At 40.1% G+C, this 12,008-nt stretch overlaps 1 protein-coding gene across 5 annotated transcripts in view; it reads right to left on the minus strand.

Annotated features, from left to right (window-relative positions):
- LRRFIP2 (LRR binding FLII interacting protein 2) overlaps positions 1 to 12,008 on the minus strand; it is a 110,128-nt gene that overhangs the window by 85,229 nt on the left and 12,891 nt on the right. For all 5 annotated transcript variants that reach the window (XM_052636216.1, XM_052636202.1, XM_052636208.1 and 2 more), the window contains exon 2: positions 104 to 247. In XM_052636216.1, the coding sequence (XP_052492176.1) occupies positions 104 to 193 (90 nt within the window). In that variant the 5' untranslated portion in view covers positions 194 to 247. The remainder of the gene's footprint in view (positions 1 to 103; positions 248 to 12,008) is intronic.

The following is a 12,008-nucleotide window of genomic DNA, read 5'->3' on the forward strand; positions in this document are numbered from 1 at the left end:
TTCTAAACTAGCTCAATGAATGAATCTCTGTATTTCTCCCCCAGCATCTTTACAACATTCTCTTTCGTGCATCTCAGTGGTGAGGGGGGTTTTCCAGACATACCTCTCTGGCAATGCTGCTCAGAGCTTCATCTTCTGCAGAAAATCGGTCTTTCACAGGTGTCCTCTTCCTTCCAGAACCAGGAGTCCCCATCTTGTCTTCTAAATAGTCTTTAAACAATGAAATGTGACTTCACTGTTTCCAGCCCTGAAATAAAAAAAAATAGAATAATTTAGGATGTTTCTCTTTATATAGTTTTAATACTCATTTATACTTTTAACAACGAGAAACTATATTTATGTATCAATTACTGAAGTCAGTCACCACTTTGTCTTCCACTATCAGTTTTTTCCCAAATAAATTTTAGAATATTTAAATTTATACTGATTACTAAACCTCCTATGCTTTTCACCATATTATCCACAGCAATCGATGAGAACGTATTACATTAGCTTCAGAAAACGCAAACAGCAATAATTTTACTTAACAGTTTAAAGTTACTAGAGCTATTTCTAAAATCTATTTCCATTCTAGAGAGAAAAAAACATTTCACAGAAGTCTTTCAGCCTAAGACTTTGAGAGCACATATTCAAGAAAGTTTAATACAGAGCCTTAAAGCTACAAAGGCAAGTTGGCTTTTAGTGTAAATCAAGAAACAATTCCACTTAAACCACTGTTGTGTAGTGGTTAAGTTGTGACCAACTCTGCAACCCCACAGACTACAGCCTGCCAGGTTCCTCTGTCAATGGGATTTTACAGGCAGAAGTACTGGAGCGGGTTGCCATTTCCTTTTCCAGGAGCTATTCCCAAACCAGGGATCGAACCTGTGCCTCCTGCATTGGCAGGTGGATTCTTTACCACTGAGCCACCAGGGAAGTTACCACATTAAAAAAAAAATGTTTATTTTTCTGCAATCAGCAATAAACAACAACATCTGTTGTTCAGTCTTTAAGTCGGGTCCAACTCTTTGCGATTCCATGGACTGCAGCGTGCCAGGCTTCCCTGTCCTTCAGTTTCTCCTGGACTTTGCTCAAACTCATGTCCATTGAGTCAGTGATAACTATCTAACCATCTCATCCTCTGCTGCCTCCTCCTCCTTTTGCCTTCAATCTTTCCCAGCATCAGGGTCTTTCCCAATGAGTTGGCTCCTCGCATCAGGTGGCTAAAGTACTGAAGCTTCAGCATCAGTCCTTCCAGTGAATATTTAAGGTTGATTTCCTTTAGGATTAATCTTCCCTGGTGGCTCAGATGGTAAAGCGTCTGCCTGCAATGCGGGAGACCCGGGTTCGATCCCTGGATTGGGAAGATTCCCTGGAGGAGGAAATGGCAACCCACTCCAGTCCTCTTGCCTGGAAAATTCCATGGACCGAGGAGCCTGGTAGGCTACAGTCCATGGGGTCACAGAGAGTTGGACACAACTGAGCAACTTCACTTTCACTTCCTTTAGGATTGACTGGCTTGATCTCCCTGCTGTCCCAGGGACTCTCAAGAGTCTTCCCCAGCACCATAGTTCAAAAGTATCAATTCTTCAGTGCTCAGCCTTCTTTACAGTCCAACTCTCACATCTGTATATGACTACTGGAAAAATCGTAGTTTTGACTATATGGACCTTTTTCAGCAAGATGATGTCTGTGCTTTTCAATACATTGCCTATGTTTGTCATAGCTTTCCTTCCAAGGAGCAAGCGTCTTTTAATTCTGTGGCTGAACCCACTGTCTGCAGTGATTCTGGAGCCCAAGAAAATAAAGTCTGTCACTATTTCCAATTTTTCCCCTTCTATTTGCCATGAAGTGATGGGACCAGATGCCATGATCTTAGTTTTCTGAATGTTGAGTTTTAAGCCAGCTTTTTCACCTTTGCCCTTCATGGATCATAGACTTGTGGCAAAGGGGCTTGCGTAACTCAATGAAACTATGAGCCATGCTGTGGAGGGCCACCCAAGACGGATGGATCATAGTTCAGAGTTCTGACAAAACGTGGTCAACTGGAGGAGAGAATGGCAAACCACTCCAGTGTTCTTGGCTTGAGAACAAGCCCATGAACAGTATGACAACCAACGTCTAGGGCAACAAATCCTGAATGCCTGCTATTGCCAGGTAGGTACTATGGGAGGTGTTAAAAATACAGTGATGAAAAAAACAGTGATGAGATAGGCCAATGACTAAGAATATGTCTATGGGTCTATTATTATTGTTATTATAAAACAGATGTATTTTTACAAAGGAGAGAAGAAAAAAGTCATCTGCTAGGATTAAATAACAAGGACGACAAAGACCATCTAATCTTTCTAGCACAGGGTATCTGAAATTAAAGACACTAGTGAGAGAATGCATCCCAAATTACATGAGTCCTTCTCTCCTATACATGTTCCTGGGCAGGTAGCTTTTTAAATGAAATATCCATTCGTTTTTTCCTAGCTTTAACAAAATAAACTGGCGAGGGACTTCCCTGGTGGTTCACAGTGGTTAAGAATCAGCCTTCTAGAATGCAGAGGTCGCAAGTTTGAGCCCTGGTTGGAGGACTGGGATCCCACAAGCCATGGAACAACTAAGCTCATGAGCCACACTACTGAAGCCCCCAGGGCGTAACTAGAGAGCCTGTGCACAGCAACAGAAGATCCCGCGTGCTACAACCAAGGCCCGACACAAGTAAACAGAATAAATAACACATAAACCGGCAAAATTTCATTTGACGAGAAGCCACAAAAAAAACCTCAAGTAAGTTTGTCCTAATAGAATACACTACTGAATATATTAAAAGTATAAGTGACTTTAATGTATTGGAATGAACTTACTTGATCCAAGCAAAATAAAACAGAACTCATCAATTCATTCTGCCCAAAAAAGTTCTCTTTGCTGAAAATTCAGGCCATTCCTAGCTTAGCTGACTCCGTTTTTTTTTTTTATTCCTACACAGCTGGCCTGTTATGTTTGTCAATCAGAATGAAGACTGATAATAGTTTTATTATTCTGCCACAGAAAATATACCTCTATACAAGAAAGTCCATGCAGTCCATGGGGTCGCAAAGAGTCTGACATGACTGAACGATTGAACTGATGTAAGAAAAGGATCATTTAAATGGAAACAGAAGGGAAAAAAAATAAGAATGTATATCTGAAGGCAGCACCTGATTAAATCCTAGCCACAAAGCAAGACAATTTCTGGAAAGCACAGACGATTTTTTTTCCCCCCGAAATCTGCCATCATTCTTAGCCTCAGCACCACTTTAAAGATCATTCACTTGTTTAATAGTAATACTGTATAAATACCAGTCACCCACTGAGAGAAAAGCAGCATGCAACAGAAGGCTCCTTTTCAGACTGGAGTGACAATTTAGCTGATGCTCTGTGGGATCATCCAATATTTGCCCTTCAGCCGACTGTCCAAGGACTCACTGAAAGACATTTCACAGAAGTGGGATACAAAACATAGGCATTTTCCAATTCCAGACACACAAAAATAGAGAAGAGAGAAAGATTTGGCTGGAACTGTAGCAAAGTTTAACAGTAGTTTTGTTAGAAGAGTGAGGTTTTTTCTTCTTGATTCTCTAAAATTTCAATAGCATTGGGGGGAAAGAGATGCATTTACAAATAAAAGCTTTCATATCAGAGAATAAACTGGCCCCAAAGTGGATTGCACCCAAATCAGGCCCAATATGCTACCCAGCTGAGACACGCTATCTGACACCAACACCAGTGGCATGCTTCTGAATAGAGGATTTCTTTCTCCTGTTTTCCTATAATCCATTTTCCTTCTTTCTCAACTAAGACTCTGCCTTAGACCTTAGAGCTGCCAGGATATTCCTTAGCACACAGATTTACATAAATAATTATCTCTTCTAGGGGGCTTCCCTGGTGGCTCAGTGGTAAAGAATCTGCCTGCCAATGCAGGGGACATGGGTTTGGGCCCTGATCCAGGAAGATCCCCACGTGCCATGGAGTAACTAAGCCTGCGCGTAACTGCTGAAGCCCGAGCGCCCTAGAGCCTGCGCTCTGCAACAAGAAAAGCCACTGCAACGAGAAGCCAGTGCACTGCAACAAAGACCCACACCGCCAAAAATACATTACATAAACCAAAGTTTTAAAAGAATGATCTTTTCTTACAAATGCCTAAAAACCAAAACTGTTTCAACAAGCTCCAGGCTAAGCCACCCTGAGAGGAAGTCGACAGCGAAAAGGACAGAGGCGCAGGATCACAGGGAGGAAGCGGAGACGACTTCCTGTCTCCCGTGTCCTCTGAGAGCCATCTACGAGGGCTCCCAGACGTTCTCATGCACAGCTGGCCAGATCCCGCCACCTTTTTCATCTGCACACGAGGCAGATCAGTCATTACCTATTTCAAAAAAACAACTGAGGGCTTTTGAAAAAATTACTTCGTTTGTATTCTGTAAGTAGACATCCTTACTGACATCAGAAAAATGTAAGGTTTTCAGTTCCAATGCAACCATCTTCTAATAACTCTGGAAGAGTCTACATCACCGACAGGGGGAAGCCTTAAAAGAAATAAGGATTCTGGCATAGACAATAGAAAACTACTTTTCAATGAAATGACAAAATTAAAGATAGACTCGAAGGTGACCTCAAATAAATTATTTCCAGTTTCTGATTCTAAAGGATTCTAAAGTAAATTTCTATTCCAAGGAGGTTTTCTCAAGAACAGTTTTCTTTGGGAGCCATGTTAATTTCTTCCAGCTTTTCCTTAGTGCTATCAACCAAACCCAGAGCTAAACATTTACACCCCCTGACAAGAACAAAACTGCCTGCATTTTTGTGAACTCCTTTATCCAATGTCAAGTTGATCTTCTCCAGATGGTTTTGTCATTAAGTATTTGTCTACCTAAAGGAAAGAAAGGGTGCTGTGAAATAGAAACCTTCCAAAACAGATATATCAATAAGGCTTTCTTTTCTCCAGTAAGTTTCTCATGCAATACATTTCTGAAAAACAGGCGTTTTGCCACATTAAGTGCATTTCAATCATGATACAGTTCACTTTTATGAGAACAGAATATCAGTGTGTCATATGCTAAATATAGCACACTTAGTTCTGGATCCTGATGGCTGCAGTTCCCTTATATCATACGTATTATATTTCATCATAGAGAATTCAACATACTGGCGTTAAGTCTTTTGTGTCAGCATTGTCATTACAGGTAACCCAAGTCCATACAATAAAACATTTGGTAGTTACTTATAAGCAAATCCCAAGATCCAGAATGGCACCTGAACTGAAATTAGAGTGACTGGAGCTGCTGCCACTGGATAAGATTTAAAGCCAGAGGCTCTGAGCTGGTTGCGTGACCAGTTGCTGCTCTGCTCTTCCCACTGCCTACGCCTTCCTTTCTTCACCCAAAGAGCAGAAATAACAACTGTCCCCACTATCTGACATGGCTAATGTTGAGGCTCAAGTGAGTTAAGATAAATGCAAGCACTTAGCAGACAAAATGTTTCAAGTGTCTTGAACTAACTAGCTCTTTTACATATTTAGCTTATGAAGCTGACAAAAGGGTATTCTAGCCTTTCTTTAAAATTTTTTATTTTTAACTAAACAGAAGTGTCCTCAAAATTGCTTCTACCAGTATGCTTCTTGTGATATCACTGGCCATGCTAAAAAACATTTTAAGGTACTCTGTGGTATTCCAAGTCTTTTTTGGAAAATCTGAATGAATACACAAGTTCAGAGGTATAACTGTATAATGTGTGTTGGTCACCTTATTAGAACACAAAATGACTTAGAAAGACAAAGGTCATTAAATGGTACACTTAAGATCTGTGCATATATCTCTATGCACCACCTCAAAAGAAAAGGACCTTCAAACAAATACTGACCTCTAGTCAATGATGCACATACTGAAACATTTAGAGTTGAAGTGTACTGATGCTGCTGCTAAGTCCCTTCAGTCGTGTCCGACTCTGTGGAACCTCATAAGATGGCAGCCCACCAGGCTCCGCCATCCCTGGGATTCTCCAGGCAGGAACACTGGAGTGGGCTTCCATTTCCTTCTCCAATGCATGAAAGTGAAAAGCGAAAGTGAAGTCACTAAATCGTGTCCAACTCTCAGCGATCCCATGGACTGCAGCCCACCAGGCTCCTCCGTCCATGGGATTTTCCAGGCAAGAGTCCTGGAGTGGGGTGCCATTGCCTTCTCCAGAAGTGTACTGATACCTTCTACTTATTTTGAAATGCATCCAAAAATAAGGAATAATGGATAGAGAGAAGAATGGATAAAGGACTATATGGATGACAACATATAATAAAATATTAGTAGTAGAATACAGGTGGTAGGTATTCACAGACCTCTGTCAACTTTTTTTTTTCAGCTGTGCCATGCAGCTTGCGAGATCTTAGTTCCCTGACCAGAAATCAAACCTGGGCCCCTGCAGCGCAAGTGTGGAGTCCTAACTACTAGACCACCAGGGAGTTCCTCAACTTTTTTGTATGTTTGAGATTTTTTTTTATAGTAAAGTGCTGGGAAAAAAGTAACTGTTTGACAAAGGTAGATGACTACATGAACAAAAGGCATGGTAACTGGGAATTGCAATTACAAAATCTTGCCTTGAAATAAAAAGGAAAGCAGAGGTAATCACAGTATAGAAGAATACCAATAGTTATGTATACATTAGAAAGATTATGGGAAAAGAAGAGAACATGAATTCCTGGACTAAAAGAGAAACAAAATGGAGGAGGGGGAAGGGCACAAAGAGCAGGGGGAGGAGAGGGGGAAAGGAAAACCAAGGAAGGAAGGGAGGGATTGCAAAGACATCAATTCTGAAATATCTAGATGAGACCATTACCCGGAACCCACAAAAGCAACAAAAGGAACACCCAGAACTTGAGGCAGAGTGAAAAATGAAAAATACATATATAAGGCAAAACTGGAGGGCCTGGTAGGACAAAGAAAGAGAGATACGCAATATAAACTAAATCTCAGGAAAAGTATCAGAACCTATAATGGTTAATTTAAACTCGTCTTTTATAAATACAAGGCCTATAAAAGGTCAAAGACTCGTATAGCCACATCTCCTACTTCCACACTCAGTCGTCCTAAGAACTGCCAAAAATGTTTTTTGAAGTCTAATATTTTGAATATATAGTATTCTTATATACCCAATACAACCAATAATCTTTCCATTTCCTATTTTCATAAGAGTACATGCCAGGGGTGAACTTCCTTCCTTGCTAACAATGTTATTCAATAAACGAACTCTAACGGGCTGTACGTTCAACGTGATTTATAATACTACATCATCAACTGTGCAGAGCCTAAATCAGGAAGATGTACTCTTACCAACTGCATTATCAGTCTGCCCTAAGAAGTAAACCATGTTCACTCTTACCAACAGCTGCATTCTCAGTTTGCCCTAAGAAGTAAACCATGTTCAAGTAGTACCATTTGAATGGACGCCTTTCCCCACACCTTTAATTATCTCAGAAATGTATGGTCGCATGTTCAGAGACTGGGAAGGAGAGAGAAAATTACATACAATTGAAGATAGGTCCCTCTTAAAAGTGTGAAATAAAGCAGAAAACAAGAAAACAGCAGAAGTACTAGGGTTAAAAATAGAAGCTCAGGTGACCAAAAAAACCCAAACAAAGGTGATAAAACCCCAAACAAAGGAAAAATGTAGAAGTGTGAAATAAGGATATGATTTTCTAATGTAATATGAAGGAGATTCTAAAATTAGGAAATTTTAATAAAAGAAATCATATACCTTTAATTTTTCCCTTTTCAATGAAGATCTACTGAAAATTTGCAAGGCACTATGTACATACTAATCACTGCCTTATAAGTGGAAGAAAGAGTACAATAGGAAAATTAATATCATAAAGAGGTCAGAGAGAAGGTAGCTATACCATTTCTATGTATTCTTTCTTTTTTTAAAATCAAATAATTATTTTATTTATTGGCCACACTGCAGGGCATGTGAGAACTTAGTTCCCTGACCCATGCCCCATGCAGCGGAAGTGAGAGTCTTAACCACTGGACATCAGGGAAGTCCTGTCTACATACACTTTCACTATTCAGAGAATGGTGTTCTCTGAAGCACAAAGGTTTTTGAGGAAGTCAATTCATCTATTTTTTTCTTGGTTGTAAGACTTTGATGGTGCATAGCTAAGAAAGCACCGTCCACCCCAAGGTGACAAAGATTTACTCCATTTTCTTCTATGAGTTTTATAGCTTTAGCTTTTGCATAATCCATTCTGAGTTAGTTTTTTATATGGTGTGACGCAGGGATCCAACTTCATTCTTTTTGCATGTGGATATCTGCTTTTTCCAGTACCATTTGTTTAAAAGACAGTTCTTTCCCTCCTGAACTGTCTTGGTACCCTTGTTAAAAATCAACTAAATATAAAAGTAAAGGTTTATTTCTGGCCCCACAATTCCATTCCACTGATTAATATGTATATCCTTATGCCAGTATTACACCGTCTTGATTACTGTAGCTTTAGAGTACGTTTTAAAATTAGGAAGTATGAGCCCTCCAACTTTGTTCCTCTTTAAGATTGTATTGCCTGTTCTGGGTCCCTTATCTTGCCATATAAATTTTAACATGGGCATGACTATTTCTGCACCAAAACTTGAATTCTGCACTGTCCAATATCAATTTGTACAGCAGTGTCATCTTAACAATATTAACATTTCAAAACATGAACATGGAATGTCTTGCCATTCATATAGATCTTTCTTTCTCTAATATTTTGTGATTTTCAATGAACAAGGCTTGAACTATTTAAACGTCTTTTCCCATCACAAGGGTCATTTTAAAGATCAAGTGGATATACTGAGTATGTTTTTATAAAATGTAAAATGTTTCAGAAATAAAAGGTGTAACTGATACAAAAAAAAACCAAAACCTGAAATCACAATAGCAAAAGAAGTGACAGAGCAAAACTCAGAAGTAAATCCCGTGGCGAAAGTTAATCTTGGTTGAGCCACAAGTGGGTGGGTAGGTGGGTGGGGAGCTGGGTATTTTCAAACACAAATCTAAACCTAAATCTAATCTAACACCAGACCTACATACTTTGTGAGAAGGCATTTTTCTCTATTTCCAATTAACTAGATATGTTCAGTTCAGTTGCTCAGTCATGTCCGACTCTTTGTGACCCCGTTGACTGCAGCACACCAGGCCTCCCTGTCCATCACCAACTGTCGGAGTTTATGCAAACTCATGTCCATCAAGTCGGTGATGCCATCCAGTCATCTTATCCTCTGTTGTCCCCTTCGCCTCCCACCTTTAATCTTGCCCAGCATCAGGGTCTTTTCAAATGAGTCAGTTCTTCGCATCAGGTGGCCAAAGTATTGGAGTTTCAGCTTCAGCATCAGTCCTTCCAATGAATATTCAGGACTGATCTCCTTTAGGATGGACTGGTTGGATCTCCTTGCAGTCCAAGGGACTCTCAACAGTCTTCTCCAACACCACAGTTCAAAAGCATCAATTCTTCAATGCTCAGCTTTCTTTATAGTCCAACTCTCACATCCATACATGACTACTGGAAAAACCATAGCTTTGACTAGATGGACCTTTGTCAGCAAAGTAATGTCTCTTTTTACTATGCTGTCTAGGTTAGTCATAGCTTTTCTTCCAAGGAGCAAGCATCTTTTAATCTCATGGCTGCAAACACCATCTGCAGTGATTTTGGACCAAAGAAAATAAAGTCTCTCACTGTTTCCATTGTTCCCCCATCTATTTGCCATGAAGTGATGGGACCAGATGTCATGATCTTCGTTTCCTGAATGTTGAGCTTTAAGCCAACTTTTTCACTCTCCTCTTCCACTTTCATCAAGAGGCTCTTAATTCTTCTTCACTTTCTGCCATAAGGGTAGTATCATCTGTATATCTGAGGTTATTGATATTTCTCCCGGCAATCTTGATTCCAGCTTGTGCTTCATCCAGCCTGGTGTTTCACATGATGTACTCTGCATATAAGTTAAATAAGCAGGGTGACAATATACAGCCTTGATGTACTCCTTTCCCGATTTGGAACCAGTCTGTTGTTTCATGTCTAGTTTTAACGTTTGCTTCTTGGCCTGCATACAGATTTCTCAAGAGGCAGGTCAGGTGGTCTAGTATTCCCATCTCTTAAAGAATTTTCCACAGTTTGTTGTGATCCACACAGTCAAAGGCTTTGGCAGGGGAGAGAGGTGGGAAGGGGGTTCAGGATGGGGAACACACGTACACCTGTGGCAGATTCATGTTGCTGTATGCCAAAACCAATACAATATTGTAAAGTAATTAGCCTCCAATTAAAATAAATAAATTTATATTATTTTAAAAAAGGCTTTGGCATAGTCAATAGAGCAGAAGTAGATGTTTTTCTGGAACTCTCTTGCTTTTTTGATGATCCAACGGTTGTTGGCAACTTGATCTCTGGTTCCTCTGGCTTTTCTAAATCTACCTTGAACATCTGGAATTTCACAGTTCATGTATTGTTGAAGCCTAGCTTGGAGAATTTTGAGCATTCCTTTGCTAGTGTGTGAGATGAGTACAATTGTGTGGTAGTTTGAACATTCTTTGGCATTGCCTTTCTTTGGGATTGGAATGAAAACTGACCTTTTCCAGTCCTGTGGCCACTGCTGAGGTTTCCAAATTTGTTGGCATATTGAGTGCAACACTTTCAACAGCATAATCTCTTAGGATTTGAAATAGCTCAGCTGGAATTCCATCACCTCCACTAGCCTTGTTCATAGTGATGCTTCCAAAGGCCCACTTGAGTTTGCATTCCAGGATGTCTGGCTCTAGGTGAGTAATCACACCATTGCGGTTATCTGGGTCATGAAGATCTTTTTTTGTATAGTTCTTCTGTGTATTCTTGCCATCTCTTCTTAGTATCTTCTGCTTCTATTAGGTCCATATCATTTCTGTCCTTTATTGTGCCCATCTTTGCATGAAACATTCCTTTGGTATCTCTAATTTTCTTGAAGAAGATCTCTAGTCTTTCCCATTTTATTTTCCTCTATTTCTTTGCACTGATCACTGAGGAAGGCTTTCTTATCTCTCCTTGCTGTTCTCTGGAATTCTGCATTCAAATGGGTATATCTTTCCTCTTCTCCTTTGCCTTTCACTTCTCTTCTTTTCTCAGCTATTTGTAAGGTCTCCTCAGACAACCACTTTGCCCTTTTGCATTGCTTTTTCTTGGGGATGGTCTTGATCACTGCCTCTTGTACAATGTCACGGACCTCTGTCCACAGTTCTTCAGGCACTGTATCAGATCTTATCCTAGGTATGAAGCAACATTAAAAAGAACTACCTGTTCTCCTACTAAACTTACAAGGATGTGTTTTCTTTCTGAAATATGTGTAATTATAACTGAAATACTTTCATGAAAAAAAGTAAAAATCAAAATATGATAGAAGAATAAGGTATCTGCCAATTAGAACAAAGAAGTAACCATTAACGTTACCAAGTCTTGGGTAAGACATCAATGTTCAACTCTACATGTTTAGACCAGTGCAAAATTCTTTGAAATTCTGGGTTTCTCTTTAGATCCCTATGATTCTTCCACCATGCATTCACCCACTGGGGGAAAAATAGTGGTGACACAAAGCACTTTTATAGCAGAAATGAAGATGCCAACATTTCCCTTCTCTTGGGCCATGCTGGTCAGGTTTGTGTAGCTTAAACTTGTCTTGCTGCTGCTGCTAAGTCGCTTCAGTCATGACCAACTCTGTGTGACCCCATAGACGGCAGCCCACCAGGCTCCGCCGTCCCTGGGATTCTCCAGGCAAGAACATTGGAGTGGGTTGCCATTTCCTTCTCCAATGCATGAAAAAATAATTCTCTGAAATGGTAGGCAAGGTACTGATTAGGCTCATAAAAGAAAGAAGTCAACAGATAAAATATGATGTAAGTACAGTGTTCGTGAGGGAAGGATTAGAGAAGAGAGCACAGCTGTGAGAGTCGGTGATCCATGTGCCACTCCAATCCAAAGACACAGGCAATGAGGGCCACTCCAGACACATTACTTCTGC

Source organism: Budorcas taxicolor, chromosome 1 (genome assembly GCF_023091745.1).
Source record: "Budorcas taxicolor isolate Tak-1 chromosome 1, Takin1.1, whole genome shotgun sequence".
NCBI lineage: Eukaryota > Metazoa > Chordata > Mammalia > Artiodactyla > Bovidae > Budorcas > Budorcas taxicolor.